The sequence below is a fragment of the Varanus komodoensis genome, unplaced genomic scaffold (assembly GCF_004798865.1).
Source record: "Varanus komodoensis strain SLA01 unplaced genomic scaffold, ASM479886v1 scaffold3, whole genome shotgun sequence".
In the NCBI taxonomy this organism is placed as follows: domain Eukaryota; kingdom Metazoa; phylum Chordata; class Lepidosauria; order Squamata; family Varanidae; genus Varanus; species Varanus komodoensis.
The window spans coordinates 12643941-12664938 of NW_025335761.1; the positions used below are offsets into that span (position 1 = coordinate 12643941).

Genomic DNA, 20998 nt, shown 5'->3' on the forward strand with positions numbered 1-20998 from the left:
GGGGGCGGGGGCTCCAAGTGATCGCTGGGTCACACATTTTGCATTGTTTGTGCAAAAGATAGGAATTTAAAAAGATGATTAATGCATAGGTGCAAGTGTAATTGAATTCAGTCATCTTGCACAGAATGTAACCTTTTTGTTTTCTTTGGCATGCCCCTATGTTTCTTTAATTTCATTTCGGCAGTACAGCTTTGAGGTGACAAACAGCAACAAAACCTCTGTGTGAGGAAAGGTGCAAATGCACATTCATTAAAAAATGAAAGCACATGTCCCAGTAGCACCTAGATGTTAAGCACAATCAGGATGTTTCAGCTGTTCTGCATGAATGCCAGGGAGTGCATATGCAGTGCGGTTTCTGCCTCCCATCCTGCCCAGCATATGACAGGAAAAGGGGGGATCACAAACCAGGGGAAGTGTGTATGCTATTTCTTTAAGCTTTAATGGTGGTTCTAGAATTTAACAGTGTATCTTATGTGAGTTGGGAGAAGGGGAAGAGGGTTGAGAAATCCAGTATACAATACCATGTAGATTGAACAAACAGCATGCCATTGCAGGAATCGTGAGATCTCATCAAAGAGAGATCGAGAGATCAGGAACGCAGTTAAAACTTTCAGTATGTATTTTCCAAGCCTGTAGTTGGTGAAAATACATAGTAGAGTGCTGTGAGGGGTTCCTGTCTAGACATACAAAGCTTCTTCTCAGTTGTGAATATATTCAAAGAGTCTTGAGATATTTTAGCTTATTGATCTGTTTTTCTTTCACAAACTATTTAATCATACTAAATTGTTGGTGACTGCTTATAGTCAGACACTGGATACATGATCTAGGGCAGATGTCCAGGTTAAAAGATCATTTTGTTGATTGTTGCATCTAGGGGGCCATAGAATTCTTTGAATTCCCAAGCTTGGAAAACCACTCTGACCTTGGAGCTAGAGATACTTGAATTGACCTGCAGCCAGTGCAGAAAGATCTGCTTTCTGAGATCATAACAGTGACCTTGGAGAACAGCGTCACTCCCAGGGAGGGGAACAGAGGAGAACACAGCCTCCAGGATATGACATATGGCGGCAGTACTCAGCCTCCTTCCTTCCTTATCTGAAGTACCTTAGCTAGATGGCCAGAATCAATCATCTAGCTTGCTTACAGGATGGAAGTGCAATTCTCTTCCTCTGTACAGGATGCTTGTGGTCCTCTGAGCTTGTCGGCATCCCTTTGGATTGTGCCTTAGACATATTTTCTTGGAGAATTTCACAGTAGGAATGGATGGAATTGTTTGAAGAAGAAAATATATTTGTCCACATTTCCTGTTTCCCTGTTTATCGCTAATTTAAATAGCACTTATTCTCAGCATTATGCTGGAAGCAGCTGAGGCTAGTATATATATAGATCTCTCTTGGTATACAAAACAAGGCTTTAATCAGTAGTGGATGGGTGGGTATGCAAACATGTTCCCACAGCCCATTTCTTTAAACAGTATTCCATAGCAAAAGAAGATGTTTTTTATGTGGTGAATCGATATCGTACTTGTTTTAAACAAGTAAGCTTTTATGTGAACAATCCCCTCTTTGCTACAACCAAATATGGATAAAGGTTTAAGTTTCAATAGAAATAGCATATAAAACAAATCTTTGTTTTTCATTCTTCTTTCCTAACAATAATATAGGCCCACTATTTAATGGAGCGTGCAAAAAGACTAATAGGCTTGCAAGCTAAAGAAGCCTTGGTATCTGACAAAATCGATGAACCACCTTGTAGCCCATCTAAATCAGGTTCACATTTCCAGTGGTGGCCAGACATACATCTCCAGAAAGTCTATAAGCCCATAATTCAACAGCTCTCTTCCATGTGTATGTCAAACATCTGGTATTAAGAGTAGTACTATGTCTGAGCATGGAAGTTCCATTTAATCCACATGGTTGTAACCCTGAATTTGTCTCACCCTTACCCTTTGGTACTTTTTGGGCTCCTAAGCATAGTGCAGAGTAATTTCCCTTATTTTGTTCTAATATTCGCATTATTTTACGCTACTTTTCGGAAAAACCCTCTCAGTCATTTTTCACAATAAACCTAAAAAACTTCAAAAGAATCTAGATACATGTTAAAACATCAGATGGCAATGGTACAATATTACTGTTGTTTATTTTTGCATGCTTGTAAGCTGCCTCAAGGACATTTACCAATTAAGTATTATATTAAATAAATAAAATTAAAGCTTGGTAAAATAATCAGTAAAAATGAAATACATTAAAAGACAAGGAAAAATAAGCTGGTCTTTACTTGATGCTTAAAGATAGTCAATCCTTCCTAAGAAAAGCACTTTAATGTTAGAACCTTTATACATGTGGTTATCACCTGCCACACTCCCGGTAGGAGGGACATGAAGCATAACTTACTAGCCAGTCAAGTTATATTGGAGGAGGCAATCCTTGAAGTAATCAGTTTCCAGGTATCCTCTGTATTTTGTGCATTGCTGTCATGCTGATAATGAGATGTAGATATGCGAACTGTTTTTTCATTATTTGTAAACAAATGATTGATATCATCTGTCCAATTCTTTTTCTTAGGTTTTCTCCCATTTCTTCTCATTCCTTCTCTTTTGAATGTTGTAGTTAAGTGTGTTTGTCTTTTTTGGCTCCTTATCTCTTTCTCCTCCTTTCTTTTAAAGAGCCAGAAAAAAGAAAACGAAGCCCAACAGATGGAGCAATCACTCCGGTTGGCAAGGACCCTATATTAGCCATGAGGGTGGAACCGAAACCCAAGGTGCAACTGCCAGTATCCCAGCTCATGCCAAGGGCACCAAGCCCTGCAGGGAAAGAGCCAAGGGAGTTTGACACAAGGAGTCTAAAGGAGGAAAATTTTGTAGCTTCCATTGGTGTGTATTTATGTGTATGTGGAATGCAGGAAAGTGATTGTGCACTGGCATTAGAAACTACTTGCATCCTTCCCATTGAAACATTTTCTCCATCATTGCTGCAGTAATGTGCTTCACTCACTTGGATTGCTCACATCGTGGAGAAATATTAGCTAAACATTTCTGATGTTTTAGTATGCCTTTTTGGAATTGAATTCATGGCCAGGCTGATGGAGACTGCCATGTGATGCTGGTACTGCCCTCTCTAATTATTGGATAGAGATTACTATAAATAAACCTTATAGTTTAGCCTATACTAGGAACATAGCTTCTTAGGCAAGCATTCACAAGGGATTGGCTTGCTATGAAAAATTATATATAATTGAAAGGAGAATCTTTTACAACCCAATTTATCCATCTTGGAAATAAGTCCCACTGATTTCTTGGGACTTAATCCCAAGTGTGTGTGTGATTGCAGCTATGTTTATACAATTTGAATGTTACCCCTCAAAGCCTAATAGCCTGGAGTAGAGGTTCTTATATTAGACAGCATTTTTTTCCTTTCTTAGCAAAGTTTACTGGCATGACTAGTGTTATCCCTATATATATTATAATTACCCAGGAAATGAAGTATTGTGTTTAAATATTTACACTGTCATAAACAGTGCTATATCCAGTCAATATTTAATTTTGTTTAGGTTTGAAGCAGGACAAAAAGTAATAGTTTTAAAGGCACATAGAAAATTTTGCCACCCAAATGTTAAAAAAGGAGACTGTTTATTCTCATGAGATTATGCAGAGATGAAAAAAGTTTAAAAGTTGCTTGTCAGATTAGTTTATTAAACAATACTTTCCCCCCTCTAAATAGCAGCTGTAGTTTGAGGTGAGTTCCTTTTTAATAAATGAGGAATCCTTTTGGGACAATATTCATCGCAAGTAATCCGAATTGTGATGTGTGAAGGATTGAGCACAACCATGGGATTAAATCCAGTGCCAGAGCTACTTAATGTTAACCCACTGAAATGAATGAGTTCATTCATTTCAGTGGGTCAGTTCTTAAGTAGGACTAGTACTGTATGTTCATTGTTAATAAACATTAGATATATGGTTGCTAGGTTGGGGAAATTTCATTTGTTGGTTTTAATAGCCTTATTACTATTGAGAAAACATATGGCTATCAATGTTTATATGATTATAACAAGTAAATCCAAAAGAAAGCCAATATACCTAGGGATCATATTTTCTCATGTCTTGCCCAGTATTGGTTGTATTTCCACCAAATAAAGTATGGAGAAAGTGATTAGGTTTTCCAGGTAAGCTGTAATTGGCATTCTATATCATTATATCATTGAAGAAACCTTAATACCTTGTCCCTCTGAATTGGTTTCTTGCCTCATTTCTATCTATGCTTTCCCATGCTCAGCTTCCATTGCAGAATAGTAAAAGTAATTCTCTACTCTACTACTTCTCCTTCCCTGGTCTTGTGAGAGCTGAGTTTCCCTCTTGCCTTGTAGCATCCCCAGCTTCTGCCTTCCTAAATGATGAGAAGGAATGAAGTGGACTGTTTATACTGGGATTTCCAGCAAGCTTATTTGAGATTCTGCCACTGGGCCACTAGGCCAGCATGTAGAAGGACTGAAGTTTTCTGAGACAAGAATATAAGCAGCATGGGGATTTTCTGAGTGATTACATGTTTATTCCATCACAGAGTGCAAACTATCTGAACCTTTTTGTACAGAATTCTGTCTCAGAAAATCATCTTCATAGCTGGAAGAGTAGTGTGAACTGACTGGAGTTTTTCTGGATAGCATTTGAATAGAATGATACATTTTCCCCTCATTTTTTGTATTTTATTTATTTGATTTCTATCCTGCCTTTTTCCTACAAAGGGCTCAAGGCAGCTTACATCTCCTCCCCCATCTTATCCCCACAACAACCACCCTGTGAGGTATGTTGTGCTGAGAGTCTGTGACTGGCCCAAAGTCACCCAGTTGGCTCCATGGCTGAGCGGGGACTAGAACGCAGATCGTCTGAGTCCCAGTCCCATGCTCTTAACCACACTGGCTGTAGTTGTCCTGATTAAAAAGACGTGGAGGCTAATATAGTAGGTAAAGCTTGGTAAAGTTTTGTGGCTAGCTTGCGCATAGCCAGGCCCAAACTGAAGTGTTAACATTTCAAGTTTCATTTTGTGTTGGTAGAAATACAGTTTCTTATGTCTGGAATTACATTTTGAATTGAGGATATATTTGGCATGGGGAAACAATGACACTGTATTTTTCTGGTAACTTACTGATGAACTTTAAATATTGGGCACAAAGAACCTGACAGTATCTTTCTTTAATCTGTCACTTCTGTGAAGTCAGATGAGATCAGGTAGGTGACTCTCACTTAGACCTGTTTTTTCAGCCAGTTAATTGTATATGGTGTTTTTTTCCCAACTTCATGAATGAAGAGGATTCAGGTCTCTGCCCCGATATAATTAAGAAGTAATTAATTCTTCACATGCCAGTTTTCATTAAAATTTGCTCTGGCAGTTCAGGATTGGGTGGCTCTTTTTTGTTTTCTGTTTTCCATTTCCACCTCTGATCAGCTCTGACACTTTTTCTGTCTTTCTCTCCTGCTTACATCTTGAGTAGAATTGTGGAACAAGCACCAGGAAGTGTCAAAGCAAAAAGCTTTGGAAAAACTGAGTAAGGATATGATGAAAGTTCAGAGACTTGACACCCCCCCCGCCTCTCCATAACTGCCAACTCCCTGAGCCTTTGAGCACCCATGCCACATGAGCCAGAGTGCAGACCAAGGAGGTCACTATTTCTTAAAGAAATATAGTGTTGGGAGTAAACTGAGTTGCCCTTTTCAGCACCGGGAGAGAGGAAGAAATCTCCTCCAGCCATGCTCTAAATCCTTTCTTACCACTGAATTTAAAATACCTTTTGGACAGATTTTCTCATAAAATGTAAAACTCTCTTGGTCTGTAGGTTCCATGCATTAAGGAATATTCTGTGCAGTGAGATTTTGTTCTTTATTTTTCCAGCAATAGCCAAGTGTAACTTTCAAGCCCCGATTGAACAGTAGTGAACAATAACTTAGGATGAGGTTAGAAAGAAACCTGGGGAGTTTTATTTGTTTGTTTGTTTTCTGCACAAAGTTTGTACAATAGACAAAGTTCTCTGGGTAGTGTACAGCTGTTGATAAAGTACAATATAAAATGCAAATAGCAGTAAAACCATCATAAAATTTCATTCAAATTTAAAACTAGATTTCAAAAGCTTAAGCAACTAAGACAGGTCCATATTGTGTTAGACCTGCTATAAGCATCTCGCTATAATACTCTGTACCTCCTATGCTTCATCTAGAGCTGATAAATACCTTGGAAAACAGGACAGTCTTTACACTGTGCTGAAAAGTTAGTAAATTTGATGTCAGGCAAGACTTGGTAGGGAGAGCATTACATAATTTGGGAGGTAATACAGAGAAGTGATAATAAAAAACAAGGTTGGCATATCATTTTCCTGGACAGGTTTTTGGTTAATGTACTTAGAAAAGAAGGATAAATTGGCTAGAAAAGGTCTGCTTCAACAGTCTCCTATTTTTAGCAGACACAGTAAGAGTAGATGATAACTAATAATACTAACATATTTCCATTATACCTACTGTAGTCACAATTGTGACACACACACATATACAAATATGGACAGAAGTGATTGAGTTTTAGTACTACCTGAGTAAAGTTGAATTAGGTTCATGTTTGCTGGTAGGGGGTGTTTCAGAGGAAAATGGGCTGGGGGGTAAGGATTAAGCACAGTCTTCCACTAGCCCTCCTCCATTTTAAAATGTGCCTTTCTTCAATGTTATTGTTAAAAAGAAGGGGGAACTGTATTTTGTTCCATGCAATGGGTAGTACACCACTAAGTAAATGAATACTTGGGCCCATCAATACACAGTAGCATTTGGGAGACATCAACACCATTTTATTTATTTATTTAAAATATTTATATGCTGTCCTGTCGTGAAAGCCTCAGGACAGCTTACATAAATGAAATAACATAAAATATAAATAAATTACCAGCCCACACTGGCTGCAGTTAAAAACATATAGGAAACAATATTAAAACTTATTAAAATATTGCTGAAATGAAAAGGTCTTAACCTGGCGCTGAAAAACAAATAACGACGGCGTCAGGCAGACCTTTCTGGGGAGCGCATTCCATAGGCAGGACGTCACCGCAGAGAAAGCCCTCCTTCAGGTACTTTGCCTCCTAATATCTTTCACAGAGGGTTCTCGGAGGTGGGCCTCTGCTGCCGATCTCAGGGGGCAGGAGGGCAAATATGGAAGAAGGCGTTCCTTTAGATATCCAGGTCCCAAGCCGTTAAGGGCTTTATAGGTAATAACCAGCACCTTGAATTGAGCCCGGACTTCGATGGAAAGTCAGTGAAGCTGATAGAGAACTGGGGTTATATGAGAAAACACCCAGTCCCCATAAGCAACCTGGCTGCTCTATTTTGCACTATCTGAAGTATGAGGACTGTCTTCAAGGTCAGCCCCACGTAGAGCGCGTTGCAGAAATCCAACTGGGAAGTAACCAATGCATGTGTCACTGTCACTAGGCAATCTTCCTCCAGGTGATGATTAGCCGAAGCTGAAGGAAAGTGCTCCTCGCTACCACAGTCACTTGAGCTTCCAAGGACAGCTCCAGGTCGAGGAGCACTCCCAAGCTGCGACCCTGTCCTTTAGAGGGAGTGCAACCCCATCAAGGACAAGGTCCAAGTCACCTACTCGGGAGCTTGAACCACCCACCAACAGGACCTCTGTCTTGTCTGGATTAAGTTTCATTTTATTGGCCCTCATCCAGCCCATTACCTTGGCCAGATACCAGTTCAGTACAGCCACTGCCTCACCTGGATCGGTTGAAAAAGAGAGGTAGAGCTGGGTGTCATCAGCATACTGATGATTCCGCAGCCCAAACCTCCTAATGACCTCTCCCAGCGGTTTCATGTAGATAATTAAATAGCAAGGGGGACAAAATGGAACCCTTCGGTACTCCATGGCGTAACTCCATGGCATAATACCATCACATTATATCTGCCTTTCTTCCTGTTGCAGGAAATCCAAGGCAGCTTACAAGGGTCTCCTCCTTGGTAACTTTATGATATAACTAGGTAACATATAATTTATAATTAGAGGCACAATCTGCCATTTATTACAAGAGAATATGATTATTGAATAATCTGAACAAAAGAATTGTTAGATTGTTTAGGCAAAATGCTAATTCACATCTGACTAGTAGCATTTATTTTATACATTTATTTACACATTTTATACTGCCCAACAGCCAAAAGGCTCTCTGGGCAGTTAACAAATATCAGACAAACATAAAAAACAGATACACCATTTAACAATAAATCAATAGAACAGTAAAACCAATAAAACAACCACAGTAATAAAAAGCCCACAGCAATCATAATCAAGTTGGCACATAGATACAGCATTATTATGTAATAAAATACAATTTTAAAACTAAAAATTAGCCATTAAAATACCTGGAAAATAAAAAGGTTTTCACTGTCAGTAAACAGAAAGAAGAGTTGGTGTCAGAGATACCTCTTTGGGAAGCTCATTCCATAAATGGGGTACCAGAACCAAAAAGATCCTTCTTCTAGGTGCTCTACTTCCATTGGAGGAGGCTCCCCAAGAAGGATCCCAAAATATGATTTTAACGCCCATGTAGGTACATATGGAATGAGGTATTCCTTCAGGTAATGTGACTTCAAGCCATTCAGGGTTTTAAATGTTACTACTAGCACTCTGAATTGGGCCTGGTCTGGTGCAGTTAAAAGAAGCCTGTCATAATGTTCTAGTCCCTGTTAACAGTGGTGCTGTCCTATTTTGAATCAGTTGAATTTTCCAGACCATTTTCAAAGATAACCCCACATAGGGAGCATTCCAGTAATCCAAACGAGAGGTTACCAGAGCATGGATCACTGTGGCTAGGCTCTGTCTGTCCAAACAGGGCTGCAGTTGGTATATCAGTCTCGGCTGCTAGAAGGTGCTTCATGCCACTGAGTCCAGTTGTGACTCAAGTGACAGTTCTGCATCTAGGAGTGCTCCCAGACTTCTGATCTTGTCCTTTAGGGGGAGTGTAGCCCCTTGCAGAAGATGTTGAATATCTCCCAACTGGACAGACAACCCACCCTCTATCATCACCTCCATCTTCACTGGGTTGAGTCTCAGTTTATTGGCCCTCATTCAGTCCATTGTCAAGCCCAGACAATGATTCAGAACAGGCTCTGCCTCACCTGGGTTCGATGAACTGAGCTGAGTGTTATCTGCATATTGATAGCTCCTCAGTCCACACCTCTGAGCAACCTCCAGTGATTTCATGTTGATGTTAAAAAGCATGGGGGATAAAATAGAGCCCTGAGGTGCTCCATGGCATAACAGCTGTGGCTCAGAGCAATAATCCCCCAGCAGCACTATCTTAAATCAGTCAGTCAGATAGGAGCAGAACCACCGCAATGCAGTACCTCCTACTCCTAACCTAACTAGCCTATCCAGAAGGATACCATGGTCAGTGGTATCCAAAGCTGCTGAGAGCTCCAAGAGAATAAACGGTTGCACTCTCTGTCCTGGCAAAGGTAATTTAATAGGGCGACCAAGGAAGTTTCCATTCCAAACCAGGACTGAAGTCTGATTGAAATAGATCTAGATAATCAGTTTCATCCAGGAGTGCTTGGAGCTGCTTGACCACCACCTGCTCAAGCATCTTGCCCAGGAAGGGAATATTGGTAACACACCTATAGTTATTCACATTTTCTGGGACCAAATTGGACATTTTAAGCCTTCATATAAAAAGGCCTTCTTTAGAGAGGCAGGCACTACTTCCTCTTTCAGGGAGGCATTTACAACCTCCTGGACCCAGGTGTGAATCCCTTCCTTAGCTTTCCTTAGCAATCTCAAGCATGCAGGTGGTAGGCTGAAACTGACCAAGCACCTTGTCCACATCCTCAGCCTCAATATATCACCATACAGCAAATTATATATATAACCATACAACAAATTATTCATTATTATATTACTTGATAATTAATATCAAATTAGTAATATTTAACCACATTTGTGGACTAAAGGTATCCACTGCTGATCCAAGAATCTTTTAATGCATGCTTCTTTCAAGGATGCTCTTGTACTGTATTTTTTTGCTGTGGCCTGAGCCCCATCTGGGAACCTTATATAGCTCTCTGATTTTTGACAGAAAGCCTGCATGTGCGCCAAGGGTGTGGTTCTGCTGTTTCTGCTAAGCTCTTCAACTGCCACAGCGCATTGACCACATGGGGATGCTTATTCTAGTTTCTCCTCCTCTTTCCCCATGTAGCTCCATTATCTCCACTCCTCTTACATTTTTATTTACCTTTGCAACTAGGCAGCATAATGTGAATACTGTGCAGTATCATTATTTATTCTTGTTCTTGTTATTTTCATTCCCATACTGCCCAATAGCTGAAGCTCCCTGGGCAGCCTACAACAGTTCAACAGTACAATCCTCTAGATGTATACTCAGGAGTAAGTCCCACAATGTTCAATAGAATTTACTCCCAGGTAAGTAGGATAGGATTGCAGCCCCCAGATTCAGAGGCGATTCAGTGCACAGCAGGAGAAGAGGTAGAGGCTATCTCTGCCTCCCTGCACCTCCCACTGTATATTTTATCTAGACTACCATTTTCAGCTGTCTAGCTGAGGGAATTGAGCGGAGGAGAGGAGAAGGAAAAGAGGCTGGACAAGTTACTTCATCCTGGCAGCTCCAGTATTCTTCCCTCCCTGCTACCCCAGAATACTCCCTTTATCACATTTCTTAGGTCTCTTTTACAGCTTTAGAGAGGCAACTGCCTCAATTCTTTCTGAGTTGGACATGGAGGGTGGGGGTGGAAGCAAGACTGGAAAATGAATTGTCAGCTCCAAGATCAGAGGTCTGTCTCCTACCTCAGATCTGTGAATCTGAATTATCCTATGCTCCCCATGCTCCCCAAATGATGCCTAGGGACCATAGGGTTCTTCTCCTCTCTCTTTGATCCCTGTCAGATTTACGTGTCTGATATTCTCTGAATTGTAGATTTTGAGTATTTAAAACTTCGAATGTGCTTATTCCAGTTAAATATTTCTTGTTTATGTAGGCTGCGTTTATCAAAATAAACAGTTATTGTCCCTCTCCCTGGGATTTTAGCTTATACAACAAATTCTTGAAGGTGTTAGGTACTTTGTTTTTGTTAATGATTGTGGTGTTGTGTGCCTGTACTCCACTGAGTGAAATAGAAGTGATATTTTGAATGTTTAATGGAGGCATATTTTTAGCTATTTACACAGATAAATGTATCCTAAAAGAATCGCCTCCTGTGTGCATATAGTTTCATTACATGCACAGCCACAATTAGTGAACATCTGTTCACTGTGTTGAGAAACCAGGCAGGCATAGCTTTTCAGTATTATTTAGGCTACAAATTTTTAATTCTGTGGTAATAAATTCAATTGAAAAATCTGTAAATTAATTTTGTTTTAAAACTTTTTATATAAAATGATATTTTTATTGCTGATTGTACCTCAGTTATGAACAGATTGAAAACATGTCCCATGAATTTCATCTATCCATCTTCCATCTACTTCCCCAAAAGCATCTCTAGCATCAAAGATGGAGACATCTAAGCAAGGTTACAAAACCACTGCCAACTACTTTTTGAATGCTCTGTAAATTGCTTCTTTAAAATATGTTTGATACAGAGGATTCTTAATGGAATGACGAGCTAGTACATGAAAGTACATAGAATCTTTGAGATAAACTACACATTTTTCTTACAATGTTACCATTGGTTAATAATATGATCTTTCCAAAATTCTATACCAATAATCCTTTATTCACATGCACCATACATATTGTTTTGTTTTTCCTTCTTGCACCTTGCTGATTCACTTTTTCTGATGTTGGTACTAGCTAGTGCTGTTTCATATAACCCCATTTTCAGTCCTAATTCCTAGATCAACTTATTTAGTGGTATGTAAGGTTACTTTATTGTGTATTAAGAGTTGCCAGGTGACATTATCTGTACACATTTGCAGATAACAATTACAGAACTGTAATTATAAAACAAAAATCCTCCAACTGCTGGTCATGTGTCCCTGTTATGGAACAGTTGGCAGATATGGCTATGGCAGAAGCGCTGTGCTCAGTCTCTTCTCCCTTCTGAGCTCTTAATGGTGACTGTGTAGTCTGTAGTGTATTCTTCTCCTGCCTCCTTACTCCCATTGCGTAGTGCTTTCTAAACCTTTCCCAATTCTGTCTCTCCTCTTACCCATTTTCTTTCTATCTATCATCTCATCAGAAGAGGGTCAAAATTTGCATGAATGTAGCATAAATCTCTTCAGCATTTATTTTGTTTATGCATAGGGTAGGATAATTAATGCACGTCTTCACAGCAACTGAAAGCCACACTCACTGCTTCACTTGTGTTACTGCAAACTCTGGGGAGCCATTTCCTACAACCTTCCAGTGAATGTAGGATATTGCTATTTTGCCTTCAGATTCCAGATATCTTGAAGGTCTTATTTGTGGCACACAAATTATTATCTGTGTGGTCTTGCTGTGTGTGACTGGGTGAATAGGAGATGGAACTTAGCAGCTGTTGACAGTATATTAGGTCTAAGTGGAAAGTGTCACACAAGAAGCGCCCTCCTCCAAAAAGCTACAAAAACAACCTTGTATCTAAGAGTTAAAGAAATGGCTTTCCAGAGTCATGTGGTAACTGTTTGGCATGCCTTATATTAACCAGGATCTGTCTGATGCTTGTTTTGCTTCTTTTCTCCCCCTTCCAAGCAGATAACTGTTTAAGGTAGCTGGTCTGCTTCTCAGGTGCATTGACATGTAGTGCAAAATCATGGCTGTGACAAGCTGGGCTTTGTTACTGCTTTATGGTTCCAAGAAAGTAAAGAAGAAGGTCCTCTTGTTCTTCTCCTAGTATTGCCCATGCACCAGAGCAATCATCTGCCTTCTGATTTTTAAAATTGCCTTTTTCATGTTTAATGAGGTTTCCCTTTCCCTCTGCTTAGGATCGGAAGGTACAAAACATTTCTTTGATCTGGGAGAGACAGATGAAAAGAAATCACAGATCAGTGCTGACAGTGGTTTAAGCTTAACTTCCACTTCTCAGGTAAGTACAGCTGTTCACCTAAGGTGAGGAGAAGGTTTTGGGAATTCCCTGTTGCCTTCTGTAGAGATTTTGCTTTTCAGTTAGGATTGTTAAGCTTGGTCTGGAGAAGCATTGATGAACCTATGACAACAACGTGCCCTCCTGTGTTGTTAATCCTAGGCAACTGGAAAACTAAGTTGGGATTTACATTTCCTTCCTTAGAGTCACCCCAAATTGAGTATCTTGACCAAGTCTCCAAACAGTTATAGGAAAGTCTAATGTGAATATTTTTCTCTCTGTCCATTCATGATTTCAGAAAAGTGACCTGGATTCTGTGGCAAGCGTGGGACCTGCTGTTATGATTCGAAGCACCAGCCAAGATTCTGAAGTTAGCACAGTGGTAGGGCATGGCCAAAGTGGAATGTCTGAGTTTGAATCTAGCATTTTTTTCTGTCAGGCCTGTTTCTGTGCATGCAATCTTTCTAGTTGTGTAAGTTGCAGATGCTGAGAGTGTCTCTGGTGTATGCTTTCTGTTTGACTCTCTAGTTTTATATTTTTAGTGTGCCCTCCAGTTCTGCCTATAAATTACTGGTAGGTCTGTGAGTACCTTACAAATTTTTACAGATTTGTAGAATATGTTTATACATTCCCTTTGTACTTATACCATAAAATAATGGTCATATGGCAACAAAGCTTCAACATATTGAATTATTTATGATCTTTTTAATAAGAAAGCAAGTCTGATAGAATTTGTGTATACAGAAAATAAGTTTCTAAAGTTATATTCCAGTGCAATTCAAAGCACAAATATTTTAGCTCATTTGCTTGCACCTAATTTTGATCAATTTATATATGTGAATCAAATACACTTAAACTATGCTTATGTTAGTCCAAGTTTGAAGGTTCAGTTGACTGAAGACTTTATAATGCCTTGATGTGCAGTTCATACATAATGTAACAGAATCCCAAAGGATAATGGCCGAACATCCAGTTTCTGAATTAATAGAGTTCTGATTAACTTATTTGGTAGTCCCAATCCCCCACCCATTTTTCATTAAAGAATGCCAAACCACTGGTGTGCACTTACTGCCCATTGAGAATCTCTGGAATTGCCAGTTAAATGACCCTGGTCCCACTATTCACTCATTTACAATTACCCTTTCTTGAACAAGAGCTGCATGTACATTTCCAGTGTAGAATGCTTAGTGTCTCCATGTGATGCTTGTCAAGCAGCAAACCCAGCAGCGGCTCTGCATGCTTATGCAGATAACTTTATGGAGGCTGTTTAAGATACCAATTGGATCAAAGAAAGAGGAAAATACATGTTTACATGTTGGAAAGGGATCTGTGTAACTGTGACTACACATTATTTTAAGAAGAATGAACATTTTCAGTATTCATTACAGAAAGTGTTTTGAATATGATTGCCTTTTAATGTGTTAATTGAAAAGATTAGGGACAACCCTTTAATTACAGTAGCCTCTGAATAAGTTGTGCTAAAGCTCTTAAACAAAACAAAAGGTCAAGCCCTTCAAGCCTTTCACATTGTAAGGGTAGGTGATCTCTTTATACCATGGCTTAGGAGAGACAATGCCTTTCCATTTTACTTTTGGTTGGGATTATGCAATTTTGGAGATTTAGTTAACTTTTTGAATGATGCTCCAAATGCATCTTTGTCTTCTCAGTATGTTGGGAGTAAATGGACACAGCTTTTAAATGGTTTGTTTTCCTCTTCAGGTGAGCAACAGCTCTGGAGAGACACTAGGAGCAGATAGTGATTTGAGCAGCAATGCTGGAGATGGCCTTGGTGGAGAGAGTGGTGGAAACTTAACAGGATCACGAGGCACTGTATCAGATAGTGAAATTGAGACAAATTCTGCTACTAGCTCCATCTTTGTAAGAACATGTTTGTTTTTGTTATTGCTGCTGTTGGTGGTAGTGGACACTACAGTAGTAGATCCATTATTTTATAAACAGGAATTTGCTGGAACAAGTCCATCCCTAGTGAAGAAATGCCAGCAGTAGTGCGCAAATTTTAGCTACTCAGAATAAATGTACCCAAATGTGTACATAGAATCATAGACTTATAGAATAGCAGAGCTGGAAGTGGCCAAGAAGGCCATCAGGTCCAATCCCTCCACCCCTGGTGTTGCATGACACCAATTTATACCATCCTACTGAGATGCTCATGTGAATCACCTTTTATTTTATGGTGTTTAACATTCCAGATTCTAATATGCATGTGACAAGGGCACTCCCTCTAAACCATGGATTGCTCAATTGCGATAGACCACTTAAAGACATTGTATATCTTGTCAGGGTAATAAAATAAATTTGACTTTATCTGAACTTGATAAGTGGCTGAACTTCTAACATCTGTTTCTCAGCTTCTGAATTATTCCTCTCTGCTTAACAAGATTACTGTGTCTTTTGTGGAGTAACCTTGGCAATTGAATTACAGAATAAGGAATAACAGAGCATACCCAAATAAACTGACAGTTCTGATATGTTCCCCTCCACACACTTTTTCTTTAAAGGGTAAATCTCCTAGCTTGAAACAAACTGTGAAAGACAATAAATGCAGTAGTCCTGGGAGAACTTTTGAAGATACAAGCCGAGTTTATCTCTATGAAGGTCTTCTAGGTAAGAGACAATGTTTACTTTGTTTGGAGTATATTTGTTCAAAGCATAGTCATTTCAGTGGAACAGCACATGTTCCAATCTTTGTTGTTTTTTTTTAAAAGAAAACCAAACAGAACAGAAGGTTGAATTAGAATGAATATCTGAGCTGAAGAAATGAAGCCATCATTGAATGAGCTTTCTGTTTGAAATCTCTGATATATTACAGATTTTATTATATTTATATGTAGAATGTTTCTATGCTTTACTTTTATTCATATACACCTAGCAATGGTAGTATCACAGGTAGTATATCAGTATTGAAAAGAAATTCTGAAGTATCTAATTAAAATTCTATCAAATTCTGAAGAGTCTAATTAAAATGATTTCTTGAAATACTATTATACAATATGCAAATTTGAAAATTTGCAGCTCTGCCTTTGACTACACCCTGAAATATATAGAATATTGTTTGCTAAAGGTTTTTCACCTGAGTCTTATTAATCCCGAAATGTCGCTTAGACTTGTCATATTTTCATTTTTCTTCTTTGCTACCATGTTGCTGCTTGCTTGGAACTATAAAGGGAGGGATAAAGGATCTGTCTGGGACCAATTAGAGGATGCTGCCATGGAAACCTTCTCTATGAGTAATAATTTCTTCTTTCTCTTTTTCTGGGTGTTTTTAAAGAAAAATCTTGGATGTGTTTCTGTACACTTAGACCTTCTCTACTCTTACTGCATTTTTCATTACTTTCATTTGGAGAATACTGACAGAAGAATGCAAACGCACAGAATGAAAGGACATTGGTAGGAGAGCTAGCTGTAGTATGTGAGATGAGAGCAGAAATGCATGTAACATATGCAGTGATGAGAACAGAGAAACATCTTGCATGTTTATTTTGATCTAATTTGCATTTATTTTAATTTGTGTAATTACTTAGAGGAAAATTTATCCTACCTTATGACAATATGAGAGTTCTGGAGTAATACACTCTATGCTATCTAGGTAAAGAGCGCTCAACTTTGTGGGACCAGGTGCAATTCTGGGAAGATGCTTTTCTGGATGCTGTGATGTTAGAGAGAGAGGGAATGGGAATGGATCAGGGGCCTCAAGAGATGATTGACAGGTAAAGAACAAATTCTGCACATTATATTTCTCTCTGCATTGTTTCAGAGTATGCTTTTATTCTGAGTGAATTGTTTACAAGTATATCTTTACATTTTTCTATAGGCAACTTGTTCCTTTCAATATGATCTGCTGCTTTGCTTGTCTTTCAGTGTAGGGGCCATGAAGCATTTTTTTTTACTTGATATATGCTATGTTTCTGTTTGGGATATCTTGTGTTGGGTCTGTGGAGAGATACAAGGCAGTTAGGAAATAACTGTTAATAGAGGATTTTCTGTCCTTTTCTATGGGTAAAAGTTCATCACTGATTCATTTCATGTATTTTTTTTATAGGTATTATTCTCTGGGAGAACATGACCGAAAGCGCCTAGAAGATGATGAAGATCATTTATTGGCTACACTGCTTCACAATATGATAGCTTACATGCTCATGATGAAGGTGCCACTTTTTGTATTTTAGATTGATTTTGCACATTTTAATCAGACTCATGATAGGTGTTTCTTTACATGTATCCTACAAAAGCAAAACAAAGAAAGCAACAAAAAGCCATTTGGTAGCTTTACATACTACTCTTCAACTAAATAAATCTGTTGCTATTTACAAGCAATAAAATCAAAATACAAAATCCATATATAGCAGTATTAAAAACAGTAATAAAACAATAGCAATGAAAACAATCATTAAAAAACCCCCAAGTGTCAGAAACCTGCAGTAACTGGAGACTCAGGGAAGTGATAGAAAAACTGAGGGCACTGAGAAGTGTGAGATCAACTTTTAAAAGTTGCAGGATCTCATCACCAAAGGAACAATATTCTTCCCCCTCTACCTTTGATGCACCCACTTCCCTGCTCCCTTTCAGTACTTTTCTGTCAACAACGCAGTAATTGGTTCCTGGCAATTTACTTTATAAGCTCCCATTGGCAGCTGAAGTATACAAGGAAATTGACGAGGAAAGGCCACATGTTGTAGCTGCAATAACATGAGTGCACTTGCAAAACCAATGATGATGAACACATTTGCATTATTTTCTGAAACCTAATTTAAGGTGGTGAACCAGTGACAGTTGCTTCAAGTGCCACTTGGGAAGGGCTGTCAGTGGTCAAAGAAGAATGAAATCACAAGGAACAGCAGGGGATTTTGTCACTATTTTGGAATAGCTTAACTAGCTGATTCCTGTATCCCACAATTAGATTGTTGTCCCAGTTCCAAACAACATGACAGCCTATCATGAATCAGATAAGTCAAAGGTTGTTGCAGCGGGATGCCGTAAAAATACAACTTACCTTGCAAGAAGCAGTCTTGGTTTGGACCATGACTAGTTACCCATAATGGATTGTCATGTGGTACAAACCAGGTCACTGTCTCACTAAACTGGCCTGTATCTGTTCAGATGATAGTTTGTACTCTTTGAAATACAGTTAATGACACAGATGACTTTCTATTCCTGTTTTCATATGTAAAACTATGGAGGTATCAATGCAGTATTATATTTTACTGTGTAGGTACAGAAGAATGATATTAGGAAGAAGGTGCGCCGTTTGATGGGGAAATCTCACATTGGTCTGGTACATAGTCAAGAGATAAATGAAATACTTGACAAAATTGCCAATTTGGTGAGTTTTTAAAAATCCTCATGTGTTTTAGTATCTTTTCTTTAATGGGAAGGAAGCAAATAGAAGGATTAGTCTTTAGTTTACACTGCAGTACAGATGGCATTGTTCATTGTCAAAATTTGCACATTCCATGACGGTTAAAGATACATCACATCTTTTCATAGCACATGGACAGCATTTTCCTGTGTGCCTTTTTTTCCAGTAGACTGACTGGGAATCTGATGGCAGGACACTGGAGGGCTTGTGTTATGGAGGCAGGGGATCTGGTACTAATATGGGAACAAAACTGCCCTGAGAGCCCATAGATGATGGGCCACATATTGCCTAACTCTCTTCTAGGATCTTTCCAGATGAGGCTTTTTTTGGCCATTGCCTTGCCTCATTTACATAATTTTATGATAAGGGTTTTGGTGTTCAGATGGCATTGTCTTCTCTCAAAACTTTCCTATGTTCTTACAACTTCCATCTCTTTTTCCGCTGGAGAAAATCTGTTAAGAAGAAAAAGAGGGAATAGCTTCACACTGCCTTCAAATTAAAAAATATCAATTAGAGCCCTCAATGTAGACTCACCTATAATGCATTTAGCATAATATGTACAATATTGAATTACTGCAAAAGGAAAATACTATTTAGAACTCATATGAGGTGTATTTCTTTCCTTACACAGTTTCCTCTTTATGTCTAGAATACAGTAATTAGATTATCCAGGCTTATGTGTGTACCCCTTATAACAAGTGGTTATGGGACTCAGATATGGTCACAAGTACCTTTAGATTATATAGATCTTTCAGCAATAGTTTGAGGACAATGGACCTCAAGGTCAACTATTTGGAGGAGTCTTACAGCCTTATTCGCAGATGCCTAGTGGGAAATGCCCACTAAGAACTGTCTGTGGCATTTGTTTGTGCTAACATCTGCCAGCTTCTCATTGCTCTGGGGGACACTAACGACTGTATCCATGTTCTTCCTTAGAAGCTGAATGGGTAGGCAACTTTTCTAAGCTAAAGCAGTATTTTGCTTCTGAATATGGAATTGAACCAGCTGCTCCTGACCCGACCTATAGATTTGGCTGCCCCTTAGGGAGAAATTTTATTTATTAATTTGCTACATTTGACTAATGTCCAAGAACTGAAGCTCACAGCAGTGAGAACCATATGGTAAAATGCAATGTTAGAAACTTTAAATTACTGTATAAAATAAAATACAGGAACAGATTTAAAACAACAGAAACTGATAGATTAAAATGCCTGGGAAGATAAGGAGGTTTTCATCTGGTACATAAACAAAGAACAAGGTAGGCACCAGGTTAGCCTTTTTGGAAGCTTATGCCACAACAGAAGTGACCTTCATCTTAGTCGGCACCCATCTCAGTTGCTTCAGTGGGGGCTTCTGGAAGAGGTCTACTGAAGACTCTCTTAGGTCTGGACAGATATATATGGGAGAAGGTGATCCTTCTGGTCCCAGTTGTGTCTTGAATGTTATATCTGGTGTAAGAATGCAGCCTTTTGTCCACTAGTGCTTGCATACTAGTTTCTTTGGCATTAAGTTTATTATTCCTCTCAAAGCTGTTGATTATTGCTTCATACTTAAGTTGGGTATTTTTCAGGCTTCTTGAAAAGGCAATCTCTGAAGGGTTACTTCAGCATAAATGTTTTGTAAATAAATGTTATGACATTCAGCTTGCTTTGAAAAGGTTAGTAAGTGGCTCACAGTTGAATGTTGAATATTAGTGCATTTTCTGCTGAAAGACTGATAGAAGTTTAGCACTGAAGGTTACTTTTATTCTTTGACTGGATTTGCATAATCAGGGAAACCCTGTGTGTGCCTGTTGCATGCTGCCCAGCAAAGGTGGCTTCCAAACCACCCTAGAGCAAGATACAAGTTTTGAAACCACCTCTGCCAACTTCCTGGCTGGTTTCATGTGAACTGTGGGCAGTTATGGAAATGAGGCAGCACTCAATTGGTACACACAGGTTGAGGAAGAGAAGCCACTGTGACTTTCCTAATGGTGCAAACCCAGTCATTGTGTGAGCAGGGTAGTATACTTGGTGGTGGTATGGTCTATCAGTCAGTGATGCTTCTGCAAAAAGATCTAAAAACAGGTGAGGATTCCCACCTTTTAAATTTTTGTGCCCCCCTTCCAGGGTACACAGGATTAGAAAGAAATAGTTGTGGCACATTCATGTTATGTTTTTAAGACGTGTGTCTTGAAGTTGTTTGTTTGTTTGTTTGGCATATGTCTTAAAAATATAATGGGTTCAATCTAGCCACATTTTACTGATTTCTCTGTACTACAAAACATGAAAGCATTTCTGCCATGGCACTCATAACTATGGATGGAGAGTTATGTTACATTGCTACCCTATTTTGTCCCGGAATGGCAATAAAGTTCTTATGACACAATCCAGTGGGGATGCCCTTTACCCTCTGAACTCAGAGCATTACTGGCATCCAATAGAGAGCAAGAAAGACATGGGAGCAAAGATTTCTGCTGTGCTTCTGCTCTGCAAAAGACCAAGACCACTGATTGCATCTTAGTCTTTTGCACCTGCTCATGAGGAGAACAGGCATAGATGCTGTGAGAATACATTGTATTTTATCTTGGTAGAACCTCA

General features: G+C 39.0%; 1 protein-coding gene across 50 annotated transcripts in view; it reads left to right on the top strand.

Moving 5' to 3' along the window:
* The window catches only part of MADD (MAP kinase activating death domain), a 91640-nt gene that overhangs the window by 49074 nt on the left and 21568 nt on the right, over positions 1-20998 (top strand). For 10 of the 50 annotated variants that reach the window (XM_044437036.1, XM_044437037.1, XM_044437035.1 and 7 more), the window contains 10 exons: positions 2666-2872; positions 5488-5541; positions 12945-13045; positions 13341-13424; positions 14762-14920; positions 15562-15667; positions 16228-16290; positions 16650-16770; positions 17103-17208; positions 18273-18383. In XM_044437036.1, the coding sequence (XP_044292971.1) occupies positions 2666-2872; positions 5488-5541; positions 12945-13045; positions 13341-13424; positions 14762-14920; positions 15562-15667; positions 16228-16290; positions 16650-16770; positions 17103-17208; positions 18273-18383 (1112 nt within the window). The remainder of the gene's footprint in view (positions 1-2665; positions 2873-5487; positions 5542-12944; positions 13046-13340; positions 13425-14761; positions 14921-15561; positions 15668-16227; positions 16291-16649; positions 16771-17102; positions 17209-18272; positions 18384-20998) is intronic. The other 40 variants (XM_044437039.1, XM_044437042.1, XM_044437073.1 and 37 more) reach the window with 9 other exon arrangements.